General features: G+C 39.6%; 2 protein-coding genes and 1 long non-coding RNA gene across 3 annotated transcripts in view; 2 read left to right on the top strand and 1 right to left on the bottom strand.

Annotated features, from left to right (window-relative positions):
- The window catches only part of znrf1 (zinc and ring finger 1), a 69,362-nt gene extending 62,385 nt beyond the window's left edge, over positions 1-6,977 (top strand). Inside the window, exons 3-5 of the mRNA XM_037767087.1 lie at positions 418-523; positions 4,525-4,616; positions 5,154-6,977. Coding sequence (XP_037623015.1) covers positions 418-523; positions 4,525-4,582 — 164 coding nt within the window. The 3' untranslated portion in view covers positions 4,583-4,616; positions 5,154-6,977. The remainder of the gene's footprint in view (positions 1-417; positions 524-4,524; positions 4,617-5,153) is intronic.
- Positions 6,978-11,088: 4,111 nt separating this feature from the next.
- Positions 11,089-12,100, bottom strand: LOC119487642. The gene is made up of 3 exons (XR_005206751.1): positions 11,963-12,100; positions 11,418-11,457; positions 11,089-11,340 (listed from the first exon to the last, which is right to left on the bottom strand). It is a non-coding gene; the product is annotated as an uncharacterized LOC119487642 (long non-coding RNA).
- Positions 12,099-17,065, top strand: gins3 (GINS complex subunit 3). Its single transcript, XM_037768678.1, has 3 exons — positions 12,099-12,303; positions 13,493-13,726; positions 16,483-17,065. Exons 1-3 carry the CDS (start codon positions 12,133-12,135, stop codon positions 16,711-16,713), a joined length of 636 nt encoding a protein of 211 aa, XP_037624606.1. The 5' UTR covers positions 12,099-12,132; the 3' UTR covers positions 16,714-17,065.
- The last annotated feature ends 6,232 nt before the right edge of the window (positions 17,066-23,297 follow it).

Here is a 23,297-nt window from a genome sequence, read left to right as displayed (position 1 = left end):
TGAAAAAATAAACTTTATAAAGTACATCTGATATATATACATATTTCATACACAGTATAGACCATTCAAGAGTCTTTATGATCCTGCCTTCATAACACTAAGTAGATTGGTGGAAATAAAAAATATTCAGTGATGAATTTCCATACGATGGTCACTGTTTTTCTACTGTGAAAAAAAGATTTTGAGGCTCCTACCGTAATTCATCCAGAAACTCCTCCTTGTGCATTTTCATTGGTACGAGCAGAAACTAAGAACCACTACTGTGTGTAATGCACCAACCTGCTGTCCTTACTGCTCTCTGCTGTGTTTGATATGCTGTCGGAGTCTGAAATTATCGCTTTCTTTGGTGCATACTGATACGTGTCCTGTGTGTGTGTGTGTGTGTGTGTGTGTGTGTTTGTGTGCCTGCCACTTTAGATGATGTGCTGGCGAGGGATGCCGGTGAGTGTGTGATCTGTCTAGAGGAACTGCAGCAAGGGGACACCATAGCCAGACTGCCGTGCCTCTGCATCTACCACAAAAGGTGACACACACGCACGCACGCAGGCACGCACGCACACACGCACACACACACACACACACACACACGCAGATTTGAATCACTGCCCGGTATATAATTTTGCACTTCTTCTAATTAAATCCACCTACTGCGCTCCAATAACATTCCTTAAAGATGGACAGTAATTGTTGCATTTGATTAAAAGGTTATTCATATTATATCATTCGACAATAAAGGTGCTGCGTGTTGCATTTCTGAACATCCATGTATCACTGTTAGATTAACTGTGATATAGCTTGGGGATAATTACCATGTGAGAGCAGGCTGCAATGAGTACATCCTGTCACAAACAGGATGTTGCTTATTCAGTTTTTTTTCTCCCATTGGTTTTAGCGAAAATCACAAAAAAAGATTTTTGTTTGGCCGTTCACTCCTGTGATCGTCTGCCATGGCCTGAACCTCTGGTTGCTATGTAAAAACATCAGCCTGCTCCTGCTTTGTGCCATAAAGCAAATCGGCTCATCTCCCTCCCAGTTTGACTCAGCACAGAAGTTTCCAATGTTTTAGGTGGTTGTCTCCCTTGTATACAGCCGTTACAATCATGGATGAATTACCGAGCGGGCTTATTACCAGGCACAGGCCTAGGGGCCCAAAGTATCAGGGGCCCCATTGGCCTTCACCCACAAAATGTCACCCAAAGAGACACGTACAGTAGGCTATACAAACAAGGAATAGACTCAAAATGACCACAAAGAAACATAAAACGATTACAGTAGGAAGAGACCCAAACAGCTACAAAGAGATACAAGAAAGCTGCAAAGAGACATAAAGAGACTCATGACGACTATGAAAAGGGGCAGAACAACCACAAAGAGACACAAAATGACTACAAAGAGACCAAAACAACTACAAAGAGATACAAGACAGCTGCAAAGAGACTCATAACGACTGAAAAAAGGGTAGAACAACCACAAAGAGACATAAAATGACTACAAAAGGAGCAAAGTAACCACAAAATAGCTACAAAAAGACCAAAACAATTACAAAGAGACACCAAGCAACTACAGGGCGACACAAAAAACGAGACATAAAACCACAGAGAGATGCGTAACCAGACACAAAACAATAACAAAAAGAGGCTAAGTAAGGGATAATGTACAGCGAGCCGGTCATTGTTGTGAAAGAATCCCCTTTGCGTCGGGATCTCTCCTCGCCCTGAAGGGGTTTATTTCACAACAATGACCCGCTAGCTGTACATTATCCCGCTTATTACACGGCTACTTACTGAAGAAATCAATATTTTGACACAGAAACGGTCCACCAGAGTCCGACATCAGAGCTGTGCCCATAGCAACGGTCTGTTATACATAGCAACGGTCTGTTATACATAGCAACAGTCTGCTATACATAGCAACAGTCTGTTATACATAGCAACGGTCAGTAATACAGAAATTACAGACCGCAGAACGCCGTGATTGACCAATCAGAATCGAGTAATCAATACAGCCGTGTAATAAGCAACTATAAAGTCTGTGTGTCTTGCTCCTGTGTAGGAGAGGTGGTGGGGCCTTTTGCATGTCTGTGTGCCTAGGGGACCTATTGTCTCATAATCCGCCCATGGCTACATTGATGCCTTGACATAAATGTGGAAATTATTTATTGATGTCAAATGATACACGTAGCACCTTTAAGTTCCAATCTGTCAACACAAACAATAAATATTTGGTTGAAGCTGCATTTCTACACTTCAGCTTCTGTGTACACTGTAAGTAAGAGTTCAGTGTGAACTGATGAGTTCAGGTTTATGGGCAACATAATTACCCAAGTACTGTGCTTGAAAAGTGCTTTCCTTGAAATCGTTTTATAGGTTGAAAAAGTCACATCCATAGTAAGCTACAATTTTTTACTTTACTTTAGGTCTTTGTTTCCTAAACCCAGCTTATCTGACAGTTATAGTTGCTTAACAGAGTAAGACTGATTAGATTCCACACATGTATGAGTGAATATGTTGTCATTATGATTTGTATTTGCATAATATTAGCATTAGTGTCCTGGATTTCAATGCAAAAGAGGTTTTTAGATGACACTTTGATCTATGGATGGGATGATTCACCTAGTGTATCTCCAGATTCAATACTATCACGATATTTGGGTGCCGATTCGATATGTATTGCGATTTTTAAGTATTTTGATTCGATATTGCGATTTATTGCGATCTTACCCACTAGACCATGGGAAAAAGTTGAATCATACACTTCAAGGGACTTTTACTTTGGAAAATATCTAAATTAATACATTAAGAATGTTTGATTTTCAGCATGTATGTAGTCAGAGATGTCCTGAAGTCAAATGTATCAGTCATTGTCAGGAATTATTTATTACATTTTTTCAAGCAAACCAAAGACATTTCCCTCACAAATTAGTGGTATTTCTTTTGAATTTATAAGGAACATGTAATGCTTTATACTTCTGGTGAATATAATCCAATCAATCTTATTTCCATAGATGTATTTTGTATATACAGTTCCCTTTGTCAAACTCCTTATTTTGGAAAACCGGACGTAGTCACATGTGTATACTTCCTCTAACTTCTCCAAGGTGGTCTCTAGCTCTCCCGTCAGCTCCGTTCTCTAAATGGGTGCTCTACAGTTGTAGCGTCGGCCCATTTGACCACGGAGATGAATGAGAGTGATGGCCGGCTCGACCGCACGTTACCGCGATACGATAACGTTTCCTGTCCGTGACAGAATTAGCATGCAGCTTTAGCCGTGATGTCTAGCTCTGCTTTTCCCGGTAATGTGTGAAACCCAAAGTGTTTCCATACTTTACTGGATGTGTGGTGTTTATCACGCTGGATTTAACATGTGAGGGTGCAGGTCGTATCCACGCAGACCCTCTAACGTTTTCTACTTTTTCGTTTCAGCTCGCGGCATATTTGTTTTGGTTGACGGATACGGAACAAATATGACGTGATGTTACTCAGACTACAACAATGAAAGCAGTAACTTCCTTCTGCTTCCGCATAGACTCAAATGAAGCAAATATATCGATTCTGGCATTAAAAAATCAATTTCAAAATCGTAAAAAAAAAAAAAAAAAACGCGATACATAGGTGAATCGATTTTTTTCCCTCTCCCCTACTTTGATCTGCTTCAAAAATCTTTATTACACATCCATTGTACAATTTTCAGATACTTTTCTTCAGTATTTTTTATTTTATGTTACTTCATATTTCTGCTTCACAAAATTTTAGAGAGAAAATATGTACGTATTGCTCAGCTACATGTATCCGACAGTCAATGCAACGTTGCAGGTTAAGATCAATTGGATTTCACACATGTATGATGGATATGTTGTTCCTACAATTAGCAATAGCATTAGCCTCAGTATTGTAATGTAAATCAGTTGTAAACATAACACATGCAAAGATTTTGGATGGCTTAAAAAAAACTATTTTGGTTTAAACATCCATATTACAACGGTGAAGTACTCTAATACAATTAATATTATTTTTAATAAACTCCATTTATCTGAGAGCTATACATGTAGTTATTTTGTGGATACGATTTCACATGCAAACAAAACATCAACTGTTATCGTGTTTATGTCATTGTGGTATTACTTTCATTTAAATTATTGCTACACTTACGTAAAGGATGTTCTACCACCACACACAAATACTAACAGAGAAATGCAGTTAAAAGGTAAACTGTTCCATAAAACACAGTAAGAACGTGACATTTTACGAGCTTAAAATATTGCACATGTGTGAGTGTGCTGTAACAGTGCTATTGTGCTTCCCTCTGGGTCCCATCTATATATTATATATTGTGTATGTTCTGTATGTGGGAGTCCATGGAGGCCTTCCAACATGCCTACGTGTTACTTTAGCAATAATCCCCCGTAGTACTGAATCCATATAGGACTACAATATAGTTGATATCTTATGATCTCTCTTCTCTGTATTTGCAGCTGTATTATACAGACGTGTTGTTTGACTAAATAACCCGTGTGCCTGTGTGCAGCTGTATAGACTCGTGGTTTGAGATCAATCGGTCCTGCCCCGAACACCCCTCTGACTGACTGACCACCAGGCCTACTATGAATACGGTTCAAGGTGAGACACACAGCACATACATACATACACACTACTGTCTGTACTGAATGCTAATTATTGCAAGATAAGATTGTGCATGTAAACCAGTATACAGAAGCTCATATTGGCTTTGTATTCACATTTAGATGTGGTCCAGTCACTGTCTACCTCCACTGATATGATGGACTTTATGACTTTTTTGACTTGATACAAATCCATTGTAGAAATGATAAGAAATCGTTGTTGTGGTGAATGGGAAGACATTAAACATAACCAAACAGTTTTTATATTTTCCATCCATTTGTAACCACTTGTCCTGTTCAGGGTCGCGGGTTTTATACTTTGAAGATGAAACATGTAAATAATAATTATATCTTCATTTGTTCAGCACCTTTCAAAGGCGTGAGTGTACGCAGATAATTGTCTTCCATGCCACTGAAACCATTTTTTCTATTAATATGTTGCTTGATAAACCATATCTAACTACAAGTGATGCATTATTTTTCCAACTCTCTGTCTGTCTGTCTGTGCCCCACCCCTCCTGCTCTCTGTCTCCAGGACATCTTGTGGTCCTGCCATGGATATCTGGACACAGACAACCAAATCTGATGAAACAATCAAAGCGATCAACACATACTTATCCTGACAGAATCCACCATCCTAACCAAGATAATTATTCCTTGTGAACTGAACCCAAAAAAACGTGACCGTCAAAACCATCGTACATTAAAGGGGCCCCTCCCGAGCCCTGAGTTTCACATCTGCTGAAGAGACTGCTTCCCTCCCCTCCCACTTCTCCAGGCTAACAGTCCCTTAAAGGGCTTCATCTGCCTCAACTCCCCCTCCCCCCCCCCTCCAACTCAAGTGGCCAGTTGCCTCCATGACATGCTCAGGTCCTTGCAGGCCTCCAGCAGCTAGCCTTCCATCTTGTGTCTGGATCCAGGCCTGTCAGTCATTAGTGTCCAGCCCTCCCATGGCCTTAACTGGGGAGAGGAGAGGAAGCAGAGCAGGGAGGGGGTGGCAGGAGGGAAGACGAAGGAAACCATACGAGCAAAGAAGGAAGACGACGAGGAAGAGGAGGAGGAGGAAACCAATGAATTGAGGATTGTTGAGCGGCAGAAGCTTGCTTTGAGATCAGACTTTTACATCATCCGGCGGGTCTCTCATCGCACAACGGGACTCCCAACTTCGGTGACGTCCTCTCATAACAGACTGGATCCCAGTGTGCTTCTTTCTCATAGTTCCTGCCTCAGTTTCTGCGCCCTTCCTCGCCAATTTGACTCATAGTAATCGAATCAAAGAGTCCCTTAAAATGCTTCTTAGATCTGGTTTGTGCACACCTGGGCAGGCAGGCAGGGACGGATGGAGGGATAAGAAACAAACAAACTGGGATGTCAGCTTGTCTTGTATGTAGACGATGGAGGGAGGGGGGGTGGGGAATCTAAAGATGGACTGGGGGTGGAGAGGGATTGGGAGGGAGGAAGGGGCCAGCAGTGTAGTTTACGCTCCTACTGTGTAACATGTGTGTTTGGGATGCTCCAGTGTCAGGCTTCACCTGGTATGTGTATGTACACTATGTGTGTGAGTGTGTGTGAGTGTGTGTGAGTGTCTGAGCTTGGAACTGTGACAACATAGCTTTTGCTGAAGCCTAGTGTGTGTGTGTGTGTGTGAGTGCGTGTGTGTTACAGCGTGAAAGGTCAGTGTAGAGGGCTGACTGGGACAGTGCTGTGTGTGTGTCTGTGTATTGAAATGTTTACAGTGTAGATGTCCATGTTCCCTGTGTGTGCGACTGGCAGTCCTCCCTTTACTTTGCTGATGTTTACAGCTACAGAGAAGCGACATGACATTGTAAATTACGCACCTAACCTCTCTCGGTTCTTTCTTTTTAGATCTGCCAGATTTTTCATGTGATCATGATTAGTCATTTTCTCGTGAGAGTCGCGAGTGTGAGAGCGTGTGTGCGTCTCTCTGTGCATATGACTGTTTGTGCATGTGTGTGTTTGAGTGTGTGTTTGAGTGTGTGTGTGTGTGTGTGTGTGTGTGATTCTAAAGGCGCCTCTTGGTCTATGCTACTGTCGGTTCCCCACATTGTGTTTCTGCTAGAGTAGGTCTGGCTGACTGCGACTGGAGACGCGAGCCACTCAGACCCCGAAAAAGGACTCTGTAGCCCCGCTGTGGATCCACTGGATGGGGCTTATTTATTCATTTGTTCATATTTAACAATATTTGTTTAATATTCCAATTATGTGAGGTGTTACCCACTCTTCAGAATGCCAAGAGCTGATGTATGAAGACTTCTACAAATCAACATACAAACAAACTGCATTTACAAAGCTACTGTAAACAAATGGTGGAATAAATTGTGCTAGATGACAGACTCTATTTTCATTCACTTTCCTTCTGTGACCAGGGTACAATTTATGCAAACTGAACAGCGCTGGGTTTCCTATTAAAAATCTTAATCCTGACATATATTGTCGGCCTATAGACACACATGTGTTATACTGGTATATTAATGGGACATGGTGATACAGCTGACTCTTTTGGAAAAAAAATCCACCCTTGAACCATCTCCCACACCAGTCAGTTATTTTGGGATTGAATGTGATGTATCATCTTTCACTAAACAGGTTGTGTGTAATCCGATTTCATTTAGTCATTTTACTACATTTCCCAGAATGCCGTTTGACAATTGCCAAGAAAGGTGTATAGAGAGGTGAAGTCCCACCCTTTCCGATGGACCACCATGGGACCTTATTTCCGAACAAATATGTACTGTAGTCAACGGAGAGAGACACATATTTCTTTGAACCTGTTTGAATTGCGCCATGAATCACACATATGATGTTTGTCAATATAAAACATAATTTTACAAGTCAAGAAAGTCTCAGTTTGTTGTAAAACTGTTGAAGTATCAGACTGTGAAAATACGTAATTAGAAAGAAGACACATCCAAAATTGTCGTAGTGACGTCTCTCTCTCTGAAGCTACGATGTCTGTGTGTTTCCTACTGGGATGAACTCACACCAGCAACAGGTCTGATCGTTCTTTCTCTTCCCGGCTGATAAAAAGACTAGGAGTCGCTGCATAAAACTCATCAGGTCAGATAACGTTTCATTTGTGCGTGGAACATAGCTAAGTTAGCTAGTGTTGGTGACGTATATTGTGCGAGACGAGAGACGTAGTTCACTGAGCGGTTTCACACAAAACTAAATGATACTACAACAAACTGAGACTTTCTTGACTTGCAAAACTATCTTTTAAAGGTCCCATATTGTAAAAAGTGAGATTTTCATGTCTTTTATATCATAAAGCAGGTTTAAGTTCTATATAAATACTGTGAAAGTATCAAAACACTCAATCCATGGAGAAATACACACAGCCCGTATTCAAAAACTGTGTGTTTGAAACAAGTTGTTAGGATTTCTGTCCATTTGTGATATCACAAATCTACAATATTTAGACCAATTAACAGTTTTAAACTTAAGCATACTAAATGTGTCCCAGTTTATTTCCTGTTGCAGTGTATGTAAACAACATCAGCTGACAGGATGTAAACATGGACCCAAGCTGTTTCCTAAGCAACACAGTTTTGTTGCCATTACGTTAAAATGCACTAAAACGGACTGTTTCAGACAGAGCATGAATACACGTATATTCAGACAGACAGTATGAGAAAAATAATGTGTTTTTTGAACATTAAAGCATGTAAACATGTTCTAGTAGAAACCCAAAATACAAACATGAACCTGAAAATGAGCATGATATGTTCTCTTTAAATTGACAAACATCATATGTGTGATTCATGGCGCAATTTAAATGGTATATAAAAAAATATTCGTCTCTCTCCGTTGACTACCGTACATACTTCGCCTTTCTATAGGTATAGAATATGTGTACAACTGTCTATTTCTACTACTATGCATTGAGAGTTGTGAGGTGCAAAGAGCAGCTGTCTCCAAAATATTTTTTCCCTTCCTCAACATAACACTATTTCAACTTTGTTTCTGAAAAATCATATTTTTTTCATTCAGCATGATGGACGGCTCTAAAAAACTACAATACCCATGAGCCCTAGCCTCCATTTCAATAGAGAAGATGCTGGTATAGCTTTTCACTAAAATGATGAAACTACTTTTATCCCTTTGTTTTATTGCACTTTTATCAGTGTTGTACCAGGAAGTATGGCATTTAACACAATTGAATGCAGTCGTCTTACAAAGGGGCCTCTGTGGTGCTCTGAAGCTGACAGGAAAACTGCCTCAGATGTGATCAGTTGAGAGTTAACCATTTATACAACACTGGCTGCTCTGCACTCATACTGTGCTAAGGATTTCTATTTCCTGTATAAAATGGATTCAAGTCAGCGCGGTCCATTTTGGGGACCCATCATTTTCATACAACTTTACTTGAAGTGCAATGCGAGGCATCATAATGACTGTAAACGCATACCCAACTCTATCAACAATGGGTTCACATGACTACATGTATGTGAAAGGTGTCCGCTGCAGTGATGAGCCTTCAAAGACTGCAGTTCCCCCCCATCTCTACGGAGCTTTTTTAGCTTATTTCAGCTCATCGTCATCATCATCAGCAGGCAGCTGTTACAGCAAAAAAAGCTTTAATAAACCCACTGTACACTACATGCCTATCACTTAAAGGTCCCATATTGTAAAAAGTGACATTTTCATGGATTTTATATTATAAAGCAGGTTTAAGTTCTATATAAATACTGTGAAAGTATCGAAACGCTTAATCCACAGAGAAATACAAAGAGCCCGTATTCAGAAACTGAGCTTTTGAAACAAGCATTCAGGATTTCTGTCCCGTTTGTGATGTCACAAATCTACAATATTTAGACCATTTCAAAGTTTTAAACGTAAACATTCTAAATGGGTCCCAGTTTATTTCCTGTTGCAGTTGTATGTGAATGACATCAGCTGACAGGATGTAAACATGGATCCAAGCTGTTTCCTAGCAACGCAATTCTGTTACAATTACATTGTAATTTACTAAAACGGAGCGTTTCAGAAAGAGGGTAAATACAGGTATATTCAAGCAGACAGCATGAGGAAAATAAAGGTTTTTTTAAACATTAAAGTATGTAAACATGTTCTAGTAAAAACCCAAAATACAAGTAAGAACCTGAAAATGAGCATGATATGGGACCTTTAACAGCAGACAACAGACACAGATATTGACTAGCTGGTGGACATAGTGGAGCATTTAGCAGCTAAAGGGACAAATGCTATTCTCAGGAGTTAGCCGAGCTAATTCAAAGGAGCCCACCAGAAACAAATGAATGATTCCAAATGGATGCTAGCATTACTCTCTGTTTGATGTATGTGTAACATGTTAGCCACAAAAATGTATAATGCAGCTTTAATAATTACATTAATAAAACAGTCAGCAGTAAAATGCATTATGACGTACATTAAAGCTGCAATTTGCATGTAAATAAATAAACCATTTTTTTTAGAAAAAAAAGCCCCATCAGCAATACTTCAGACACTGTTAACAAATCAAGTTCTTGTGTCAGGGCATGGTCTCTTCTCCACCCAAAGAGTGACTAATTGACGTAATCACTTTGCTGTCCTTGATGAAGTATCCCACACTGGCTGGTTTGGTAAACAGGAGCATGCAATGTGACATCACCTTGGAGAATTTGATTTCATATTTTTTCACATAGCTGCCTGTTGCTGCCATTTGGAGCGATCATCATGTGATACAGCTTTAGTGGAGTTTCAATGTGGTATGAAATTGTTTTCAGCAGAAAGCATTCAATCCCACTAGACTTTTTTTTTCCTGATTACATTACATCTAATATTAAAGCTTCAGTAGGCAGAATATTTTTGGCATCATTGGGCAAAAATAATCTTTCAGAATATTGTAATTCAAGTGTTCTGAGAGAAAACTAGACTTCTGCACCTCCTCGTGTCTCTGTTTACAGGCTTTAAAAAAATCTAGCCCGTGATGGGAGACTTTGACCAATCACAGGTCATATCAGAGAGAGAGCGTTCCTATTGGCTGTGCTCCAGCTGGTGGGCGGTGCTTGGTATTTCTTCAACAGATCTCAACATGGCTGCCGGGTCACAAACTTTCTCATTTTAAAGCTAAACAGTACACTACAAGATCTTTCTGAGAACATTTGAGGTGAGAAATAGGCAGTAACAGAATATTGATTCATATTTGATCAGCGCTGCCTAGTTTGACCGTTTGATCAGTGTTTGCGAGTGATTGACAGCCAGCTCTAATTGACGGCAGCTGGACGGCAGACTCCAGATCAGCTCTGACTGCTTGTTTTCCTCCGGTCTGTGAAATCTTGCAGATGCCATTAGGAGCATCGGTGGACACAGAGGCACACGTTTTTTTAACGTAACCTTTTTTTAACCTCTTTGCCTATTTTTGTGACACACAACGTTCTCTGTGTATCGTGGCCCGCGGATAATGGAGGGGGATGATCTCTTTGAGAACTGATGTGTGCCTCAGTCTGTTTAGTTTGCAGAGTGAAAATATCTAATGAGTCTCTCAGACTGCTGCTACAGTCGACAGTAGGCCCGCTGTACCGGCTGCCTGCCCACTCCGCTCAGATACACAGCTACAACAATACAGTACCTTCGTTTAATATGGCTTTATTTAATTTGACTCCATTTAGGTCGTGACTTATTTGACTTTCCAAAGATGTGAATGGCTGCCTGCTTTCTGGGGGCGCCGACGAACATGTCTGATGACTTTGATGTGCAATCTGTAGGATGAGTAATGATAATGACATATAATAATCTATAATATTAAAAAAAATTCAAAATAAGAAAGATGACTGACCTGTTCTTCCTTTTGTCTAGATTTGTAAAGTGATGGTAGCCTAACAGATGGGAAATACATGATTACAGAATGGGTTAGGTGGCATTTTTCATTCATCAACTGATTAATGTGATCGGGATAGAGCAAAAGAGAAGCATGAGCATGCTAATTTCCAATTTAATTTAAATGAAAATTCAAGGTTGACTTTTTATTGCTTGTTTGAAGTACTTTTCATTATTATCCTCTATTTGTGCTATTATTATTATTATTATTATTATTATTATTATAACAAGTCGACATGACTGCTAAACATTATTAGTACAGGACACAAGGGGGCTTTGAATTTGTAATGGTAATATTCTGACCTCTAATGGCTAAATTCGTAATTGCACTTGAGTTTTTATAGCAAAATAGGCGAATACAATTTTTTGTTTTTATTGAATGTATTTTTCATTATTATTATTATTATTATTATTTATTTTATTTAACTTTTTAAACAGCAACCTTTAGAATATAAAGCAGAACAAAACAACAGATAACAGATATTTTGACCCAGTTCGACTCACATTGAATCCATTGCTCTGGTCTGGATCTCACAGCGGCGCTCTGATTGGTCAACAGGCTCTGGCGCCAAAAAAGCGAGGAGGAGGAAGAGGAGTTGTAAACACGACAGGAGAGATCTCTGCTCGATGTGTCAGTAGATAAAGCTACTGTCGGTCTCATTCGGCCACACAACATGGACACTCAGTCGTATCTCCCCGTGCAGCCCGGTGTGGGCATGCAGGAGAGCTTCCTGTCTCTAGACGACATCCTGCTCTCACACGAGAGACTTCCCATCCGGACGGAGTGCAGCTTTCCTCGGCTGGGCTTTCTGGAGAAGTCGAGTGACACGCAGGATATACCGGAGGTCGGTGAAGTTACTGGAGAACATGTCGCGATAGTTACAATGTTGTCAATGTATTTATTTAGAGATAATTGTGTCTATGAGAAATACAGCTACAGATAGATAGATAGATAGATAGATAGATAGGTAGATAGATAGGTAGATAGATAGGTAGATAGATAGATAGATAGGTAGATAGATAGATAGGTAGATAGATAGATAGATAGGTAGATAGATAGATAGATAGATAGGTAGATAGATAGATAGGTAGATAGATAGATAGATAGATAGATAGGTAGATAGATAGATAGGTAGATAGATAGATAGATAGGTAGATAGATAGATAGGTAGATAGATAGATAGATAGATAGATAGGTAGATAGATAGATAGGTAGATAGATAGATAGATAGATAGGTAGATAGATAGATAGATAGATAGATAGATAGATAGATAGATAGATAGAGGTCTTCTTGTTATGTAGAGAAAGTGACGCCAGACTTCACTCACTATACTGCAGTTTACTCTTACCTTGCTGTATTAGTATTAGTACTATGTGGTAAAAGATGATTAAGCATGCTAAAGAAAATAAGCAAGACCACTTTTCAATTCGGCATGTTTATTACTTACCAAAACTTGATTATTATTAGTATTATCCCGGAGGAAACTTGCCTTGCATGGAGGCATTGACACACAGCTCACAGGCATGACGTCACACTGATGATCAATGAACAGCAACAATCAATAGTGAAGGACATAACGCATAAAATATAAACTTGTGTTACTCAGGAACCAGCAGTGAAATTTAAATATTTTATCATAATAATATCGTTTGGTCTGTTACTGGTTGAAGCCCAACATCTAACAATACAGATGAGGTACCACTCACATCTCATGGAAATGTACTTCAGTTAACTTTGACTTCATAGGAAATATTTTATGTAATAATACACAACACTTGATCTGAAACCCTAAACTTACTAGGGCTGTATATTAGAAAGAATCTGGCAATACGATATGCATAATGATACAGGGGATAAATCGTAATATCGAATTGCATACTTAAAAATCACAATACATTTATCGAATCGCCACTCAAGTATCGTGATAATATCACTCAGGAGAGAGGTGTATCGTCCCAGCCCTAGTATGGACCCCAGAGAGCAGGCAACTCGACAATTCCTCCAACTCTGAAGTCCATTTCCTTCATCTCAGGGTACGAAGATGGAGCTTCCTTTGTGGCTGTCCAAGGGTCTGTACGAGAAGAAGAGGAGAGTGTTGTCAGTTGAGCTTCCGAAGGTGTACAGAGAGGGCTGGAGGACTGTGTTCAACGCAGACCCCAACGTGGTGGATCTGCATAAGATGGGGCCCTACTACTACGGCCTGGGATCCCAGATGCTGCACTTTGACAGCCCAGAGAACCCAGAGATCGCACAGACGCTGCTGCAGGTGAACAACATGCACAAACATTAACACAAAACACTTGATTTAACATGAGAAGGTACCAAAACAATGCTGGTATTGAATTTCAAACCTCATCGTTGGTATTTGCATGAAACAATTTATAATATAGCTCAGGTCTACACTGGAAGACCATTAACAAATAATACATAATTTAAATATCCGACAGGAGTCCTTGTTACGCACATTACATGTCAACCTGATTTATTTACCTCATCAAGGAAAACTATGACCTCCAGGAGGTGAGACAAACCTGCAGGACAAAAAAAGGTAGTCACTTATCATGGTGGCAGATATTAAGTGGGCTTAGACTCTTCATTACATTTTAAAATGGACATATAAGTGTAATTTTAATTAATTAAATGAGATTATCCCTATCTTAAGCTTTGTGTGCACAGATGTACACAATGTATGCTTTTACAGATCCCAACATCTCTTGTAATTTAGTGCTACTTGGCTGTGAGGAAAGAAAACACACCATTAGACTTGAATTGCTGTGCATTGCTAAATCGACCTTGTGAATATTATGTGTTTGCTTTCACTAAAATGGTGATGCTTACCCAGACAGACTGACTCAGACTTGTTTTTCTTTCCCTAAATTCTTTCAACATCAGCGGCAGCCAAACAGTGTATAAACTGTACGCCCACTGTTAAAGGCAGGGACATCATTTTGTAATGGTCAGATATCTAAATGAGTTTTTACAGACTTTCAATGTGGAACGTGAGATCAGTGGTGTACAACACTGGCCCATATCGTGTTTATGTATATATGTATCTGATCTGGAGGTCGGAGGTCCTGTAAGCAATAATTAATTTGCTGACAATTACACATTTTTCTCTGCCCAATGTGTTGTAATCAAAAGTTTTTCCTTGTCGTCATTCATTAATATTTATAATAATTTTTATATAAAAGTGTAGAATCCATTTATTTTAACAACCAAAGGGCCACATCCAAAAGAAGCAGCAAATGGTGAAAAAATCTGCCAAGCAGCTGATACAACTAGACTCTAGTGAAATATTATGTGTTGTCCTTTGATCAGTGTACAGATTGGTATGCTTTATTTTTTACATAAAAAAATAACTGTCAAATGTGAGTTTTCCACAAAAACGTTCAAAATAGTCTGGCATTTTTAGGTGAATTTTGTTACCTTAATACAGAGCCAGGCTAGCTGTTACCCCATGATTCAAGTCTTAATGCTAAGCTAACTGGCTGCTGGCTGTAGCCTTATATTTAATGTACATGTATATGTGAGAGGTATCGATCTTCTCATCTAACTTTACGTCAAAATGCAAAGAAGTGTAATTCCCAAAATGTTGAACTATTCATTTATCTAGGTTTTGTTACACTTAAAGTAAAATGTTTGAAACAGAAAGTGATGGCAGCTGCATCTAGCAGAAGTCACCTTTGCTACACAAAGTGAGAGCACATTTGGAGGATTCCTTTCCCTTTTTTTGCAGAACCACAGGTGACTACCATGTCACACTTTACTAGAATATTTTCTTTTTTTTTCCTTTGAGAAAATATTGTTCATGTTTGCTACACATGCAAGTCTGTATGTCAGAGAATTTTTACAATTTGTGATGCACACAGTAGGTTTTCCAGCCAATGAAACGCAACAGATTTGATTGTTATTCTTGACTTGTGTTTTCATGAGAGATAAAGATGTTTATACAAGCTCGCAATACCCAAAACAGTTTTCTGGGTGTCTTTAGATGTCTGAATAAATTTGTGGTCAAATAATTAATAATACATATTGCATTGTACAACAGCCCAGATGCTTTGCTATAAAATCTTCATAGATCAACAGACAATGCAGATTCAAAACAAACGCAGCCAGTGTTATTTACTACATTACAGCTAGGGGGTGCAATCAGATCAGAAAACATGGGCGAGACTACTGGTTATTTGGTGCAGCTGTTACCAGGCAGATTACCTCTAATCTCATTGTTTGACAGACACGCACAAACAGAGGGTTGTTGCACACTATAAGACTTCTCCATGGCCTTACACACCACAAGGTTTTCACACATTTCAAGCATCAGAATTGCCACCTTGGTTGTTTTTAACCACATGGGCTTGATCAGAAAGGGCATGATACAGTATTGAATATCTTCCCTATTTCCTTAGTGTGTTTATGTGATGTTTTAACTCTACCAAGAACCAAAGGAGTGAAAACGGAGCACGTTATGAAGACTTAGCTGCATGCAGCCGGTTTTCAGAACTGCTGGTGCTCACTACATTTATATAAATTATACATAACTACATTTCTATAGAGACTCTTTAAACCCAGGCACCGTGAAGACTGAAGAAATAAAAATATCACGGTGGACATTAGGATTTATAGGTTTATAGACTAAATTATATACGAGCTTGGTATGTGTACTTGTAATATTATAATATTAAGACCAGAAGGGGTTCATATGGGCAGAAGTACTGTATGTCTCACTAAAAACTGAGTTTGAATCATTCATATTTGAATTTGAATTGCTCAACTTGAATAATTGCATTGAAAAACTGAATTTAATCACATAATTTGAATTTGGAGGCATGAGAGAAAAACAAAGTTTTTTTTCAAGAATTCAAGGTAATACTGTGTGAGTAATTGATATGCAAATGGTCGTTTTGTGGGTGAAGTATTCCTTTAATGTAAAATACCTCAACAGCAATAATACTCACCCTATATGTGCAGTCATTGTCTTCTCATCTAACCGCTGGCAAACTGTTGACATTGTCCTTCGTCCAGACGTTCATTGGTCGGTTCAGACGGAACATGGACTCCTCCCAGAATGCCTACAACGAGGACACGTCTGCGCTGGTGGAGCGTCTGGACTGTCTGGAGAGGGCTCTGTTCACGTCCGGGCAGAGCGGCCTCAACGGCTTCCAGAGCTGGGAGAAAGGCCAGGCCTCACAACTCACCGCCTCCAGTCTTGTTCTCAACTACCGCAAGAGGAAGATCACCGATATGCAGCCCTGACCTCGGCACTGAGGTTAAAAGATACAGACTCTGGTCAGAACTTAGACAGAGCACGACGGCAGCACTGACAAATCACCACCCTCTACCTTTGAGCCACGCTGTCTGTGGTGGGACGAGGATACATTTTCATTACTTTGTCATATTGTGTGAGTTTCACGTAATCTCGACAATTTGACAATGTGTTCATAATCGCTACGTGTTTCATCACTAGTGCCGAAACCGTTGATTTTTGATGGACATTCAGTTGATTATGAATCGTTGGTTGCTGAAATTTTGATTGTTGATTAATTGTTTTAATGTGTATCAAGTAAAGATTCCTAACATTTGCTGGTTACAGCTTTACAAATGAAAACAGTTGCTTGTTCTTTCTGTTATATCATTACAGATGGGTAACCTTAGGAGTTTTAGGCTGGTCAGTAGAGGTGGGTCACATGGATGTATGGACGTTTTTTGCCTTCATATACGTAATTCGATATCCAAAAATGGCAACATTTGCCATAAAGCAGTCCAACTCGGTCATTTCTAAATTGCCTACAAACACAACTGGAGGTTAAAGGGATGGCTACCTTGGTAGAAACAGTAGAGAAAAACACATTATTATATAATTAATATCTCACTATCAGCAATACATTTTAGTCTTGATTTTACAAATATTTGCATGGGATCTTATTGCAGACTGTTGTTTCAGCATCTACTTGCTATCAATGTTTGCTGCTTGTGTTACTTCTGCCGATATCCCGTAGTCCTACAAGTACCACTTTGTTGCGTAGTCTGTGGTAAGATGGCCTTTGAAACTGGAAAACAAACTGTAGTCACAGCATGCAGATTTAGGTCACCTCTCAACTGTTGTGCAGAGTGAGCAGAATCTGCATTTACCACCCGTCAGGCACCAAATGCTACTAAAACTGAGTGACTTAGTCATTGAGACCATAACATTCTGAATGCATTTATAAACAGTCTTTCCTTCTGCTTAAACTCTGCTTAAAACCACCTCCTCATCATCATGAGCCGACTGTATCCAAGAAAAACAACATAGCAACAGGCTGTTGATTAGCTGTCTATTCTGCCACTACTCTAAACAACAAACTTTTCCTTTCTTCTCTGCCTCAAGTGACACTTTATGTAAATATTTCTGATTGCGAGTCTAGCCTATTATGCCATGCTGTAATGTGTTAGAAAGTAGGACAATAAATAGCTATTTTATCGATGTAGGCCAGGGGTCAGCAACCTGCGGCTCCGGAGCCACATGCGGCTCTTCAGCTCCTCTCCAGTGGCTCCCTGTGGATTTTTAAACATGGAAATGAATAACTGTTTTTTGTTTACATTTTCATTTTTATTTGTCATTGTTGTGGGTCTATGGTACGACAGATTGTTAGGGCCACATTGAGGAAAAAAAATAAATCTGAGATTTCGAGAATAAAGTCATAGGTTTACGAGAGAAAAAATGTCGTAATATTATGAAAATAAAGTCATAGGTTTACGAGGGAAAAATATGAGAATATTATAAAGTAGTAATTTTACGTGTTATTTTATTTTTTTCTCGTAAAGTTAAGACTTTATTCTTGTAATATGACTTTATTCTCGAAATCTACGATTTTTTTCCCTCAATGTGGCCCTAATACTCTGTCATACATTTGAAATAGGGCCCTCACTTTATTAGACTTATATACTATATACTTAGACTATAAACTGTGTTACCTTCATCACAATGCTCAAATGTTTTGCGGCTCCAGACAAATTTTATTTTATTTTTTTGCCTAAAATGGCAGACATTTTGACTTGTCATAGCAGGAAATGCGCAGGTGTTACTGAGAACATTAAAGAGTAACGTCTGTGTTTTTCAACCTGGAATCTATTTTCCCATGTTTTGGTGTCTAAGTGACTAATGGGGACAACAACTTTTGAAATTGATCCAGTATTGAGGGATAAAAGCTGCAGACTAAAAGTTACAGTCCACTAAAAGTGCTTGTTGTTTTTTCCACTGACAGGCTTCAGATTGTTATTACAAGTGTCTGACTACATTATGGAAAGAACCCTACAGAGAAATAAAAAGTCTTTCTTTACCTTTCCCTTGATCCGGTCTGTTTGTTATTGTGTGTCTCACTCAGAGAAGTCTCATTTTGAAATCTCACGTCGCATCCACATTGTGGAAATCATCTAAATATTCAGCCGTGACATGGAAAATCTTTTTATATAACACTAAGCTACGCTCTCTGTACTCCAACACAACAAACTCTGACAACTCCGGCACTCCTCTCTCCAACTCGCACTCACGTTTCCACCGTTGTCTTTTGGCAACAAGTCACATGACACAATAACAAACAGGAAGCGAAAGGTAAGAGAAACGTTTTATTTTTCATAGGGTCCTTTCCATGATGTTGTCAGACACTTATAATAACAATCTAAACCTGTCAGCCCACCGTTACATGACTCTATTCGACCAGAAAGCCCAAAAATCAGACTGTATAGAGACCAGCCAGGGACCCTTGTTGCATGTCACCTTCTTTTCCCATATTGCCTAAGGTGGATCAGAGAGGACATTCAAATAACACCAAAGGCGTTTTACGTGGTGTCATCATGTGCAAAATTACCAGTTCTCGTTTTAATGACCTCGCTACATCCACTTTAATAGAAGGTGATATCAAAATGCAAGTTTTCTTAAAACTTGGACATCATTAGGATGAATTGCAAGTACAGTGATTGTACAAATTGACTTCATATATGTTAGTACATACAGTACTGTATGTGCATTTTTATATTTATTATTTAAATTCTTTATTAGGGCTGTGTATTGGAATCTGGCGATACGTATCATGATACACGGGTTATGATTCAATATATTGTAATATATTGCGATACTGTAAACAAGGTGATATATTGCAATTTTTAAAAATCTAATTTTAGGATAACTGTCATAGTATAAAGAACACACCACCATATGCATAACATCTGAGTAAAAAAAAAAAATGTTTTATCCTATCAGAACAGCACTACTTCTTAAGGACACATACACTGAATCTTTGCCCATTAAATAAAGTATTGACTGAATTAATATTTGCAGCGATAAAAATCAATAGTGTTTTTGAGAATCGATACAGTATCACAAAACATAATATCACGATACTCTATATTTTCGAAATTTCCTCACACCCCTATTCTTTATGCTACTAAAAGACTTCAGAACTGGGTTCATTTTAAATATATATATCAAGTTTTGAAATACTAATACAACTAGAGAACCTGCTGCAGAGTGGAATGTTACTTCACAATATATGTACATTTCTGACTTAAGGCATTGACGCTATAAACGTTCCCATGTTTATTTTCTGCTCTTACATTGTGTTTGTATTCTACATTTTGTCAGTTATTGTGTAACACTTTGTGATGTCTGATCCACAAAGTTGCTATATCATAATATATATATCATGGTAATGTTGATAATCATCAGACCTCTGCTAAAGCTGACTCCTGCTTGTTATTGATATTTGATATGAGTTTAATGACTCACTTGTGTGTAGCTGCCTTTTTAGTTGTGATTTACAGTAATTACTGCTGCATCACAAGTGGAATAATGAGGCAAAAAAACAGTTTGATATAATTTAGATATACAGAGTGCCAAGAGGAAAACTACTTTAACAAAGAGGAACAGTTCATTTAATCCTGAACAACACTGACTGACGGACACTTATGTAACTAACAAACAAGATAACCCATGATATTGGTATTTCCTGACTGTATTATTGGTAAGGTGTTAATGGTATTTTGTCCACGCCCTCTCTGTCTATGTGTGAGTGTGTTGGCCTTTAGCTGCTTCTATCACTAGCTTGCTATCCCTGCAGTGGCGCTGCTTGTTATCCAGAGGTGACATTCAGACACCTCAGCCTGTGTGTGTTTGTTTTAGACTGAACTCCACCTCAGGGCTTGTCTGCATTAATTGATACTTTGACTTTTAATACTTAACTACATTTTGCCACTGTGTTAAATTTTATTATGGTATAATTTATCTTTGTAAATATAAATTTTAAAAAAATAGTCCACCCCAGTGAAAATTGGGACTGGTTCAATATTTGTTGTTTTTGTCCCAAGGTCGGATCCATGAGTGGGGGGTAGTGGTATGCATTGCTGTCTACCACAGTGTCATTCTTGATACTACCAATTGAGGCTGCCTGTGTTGATGTTTAATTCACCCAACACAGGCAGCATCCCAGGGAAACCCTGGTTGTTGTTGTTGTTGGTGGGAATATTCACAGATAACCAGTAGGCTGCTATTATCATTGTCAAATATGGATTTGTGTGGAAAAGGCATTAGCGTACCAAAGCATGTGATGGTGGCCCAGTCCTAGCTGCCCGCTGGAGTGTTAAATATGAGATGATGGACCAGCGAGTTAGAAGGTAGGTCACTGGTGATGAAAATATTGACCTTGCCTCTGGGTTGTGACTATTGATCCTGGTATAGAATTGTCCTGACAGAGGGAGGCATACGCAAAAACATACTGCTCCTTTGAATCTTCATGTTTTTCACTTGTAATATATTGTCCGAGGTCTTAATATGAAAACCAAAGTCTCTGCGTCAAGTCAGTGTTTACGACGGGTGGCCAACAGATCCACTTCCGCTTCCACCTCGGGGACCAAATCCGCTTCACCACCTCTGGGTGAAGCCTCCACTCGTCCGACAGAGGTCCGCCCCTCGACATGAGGTCGGCACCCCTGTACTCTAGTCCCGGAATTTGTTGAGCCATCAGAGACAACAGGGGCTGTGAGGTCCACAACCACAGGTTCTCCACTGTTGAAGTGGACCAAACTCTGCCCTGTCTGTTGATATAAGCCACCGTGGTGCGGTTGTTGGTCCTCACCAGTATGTGTTTTCCCCTGTATCAGGGGCCTGAAGTGCAGGAGGACCAAGACCACTGCCTGGAGCTCGAGGAGGTTGACGTGTCGGTCCTCCACCGGAGGCCACACTCTACATACCGCTCTACCTTGGCAAGTCCTTGGAGCCGATCCCAACTCACATTGGGCGAAGGCAGGGTTCACCCTGGACAGGTCTCCAGACTATCACAGGACTGACACATAGAGACAGACAACCATTCACACTCACATTCACACCTACAGGACATTTAGAGTCAACAATGAACCTAACCTGCATGTCTTTGGACTGTGGGAGGAAACCGGAGAACCCGGAGAAAACCCACGCTAACACAGTGAGAACATACAAACTCCACACAGACGGGCCCCGAGCCGGGTTCGAACCTCTTGCTGTGAAGCGACAGTGCTAACCACTGCACTAATAAAACCATTCCCTCTCAAAAATATTAGTCGACTGGGGCATCAACAAAACATCGTTTTTTTCCTCTTTGTTTACAAGACAACGCTACAGTACAGGTATTTTAGTCCAATACTGTAAAGGGCATATCTTAAAATAATATACCTGCTGACAGTTTCTATCCAGACAGTTCTATAAACAAGCAGTAACAGCAGTGATATTTAATAAAATCCTTCTTTACCTATTTAAATGACCTGGGGCTATATTTTGGTCAACACCCAAAGGCCGGTCGGCTGGCCTCCTGTCATAAAACCGCCTGAGGAAATGAATCAAAGCTCTACAGCTTAGCACTCGACCTGGATCATCACAGCAACACTCCTCGGGATTACACGGAAGTCCCATCAGTCATAAAATGAAGGATGCATTCACAATGAGTTTAGCCCCGACATCGTGACCATTGAGGTAAAATCTCACAGTCTCACCCACGGGGTAGGATTTTATGGTGAGAAATCTAAACAGCACAAACTGTTTGTAGGTTGATCTAACCATTACTGTCTTGCTTGCCGTCTCTGTAGGCAGATCTATTACAGGTCTTTCATTACTTCTGTCTATGGGTCCTGGTGGGCAGTCTCAGCCAAAGGTTTAGCTGAAGCAAAGGGCAGACTGAGGGCACACGTCCAGGAAGCTGACATACAAGACACTAATGCTGCCTCTGGCTTCTGTCTACTCTAAGGGCCTCTGACATTTGGTATTTGTTGGGAAACCATTTGTGTACATGATAAAATGCTGAGAGGAGCCCGAGGCATATTCTCTCTCCCTGTCTCTCTCTTTGTTTGCCTCTCATTTTCTACATAGAAGTACCTAAATTGTAATGACATTTCTATTCTATTCTGTTTCACTTCATTCACATTTTAGCCCCGTATCTCTGAGTTAGCCTTACAACTATAATTTCACCACTCTCTCTCTCACTGTGGAGACATTGTGCAGCCAGCGTTTCTGTTGAGAGCAGGGCCACCAATACACCATACTATGAAATTAACTTTTAGCTATTGAATTGAATTACAATAATATGAAGTCATTTTACAAGGTTCCACATGACTAATAAGTTTAAGTTAACTTCTGCACTTTTATGGTCGTCTGTTGTTCAAATGAATAAACTTGGTGATTCCCACTGAAGCCACCTATTGATTTATGGTTCTCGCGGTGAAGAGCTTCTATGTGCAAAGAAAGACACTGGCCACAGGCCAATGGGCTCTGTGTTTTCTTGGCTTGTTAAGAAGAAAAAGTCAGTTTGAGTGTGTCTGTTAGTCAGAGGAGTTTTTGC

Source organism: Sebastes umbrosus, chromosome 4, assembly GCF_015220745.1.
Source record: "Sebastes umbrosus isolate fSebUmb1 chromosome 4, fSebUmb1.pri, whole genome shotgun sequence".
NCBI lineage: Eukaryota > Metazoa > Chordata > Actinopteri > Perciformes > Sebastidae > Sebastes > Sebastes umbrosus.
Note: the sequence above shows the minus strand (reverse complement) of the source record. Positions and strands in the feature narration are given on the sequence as shown.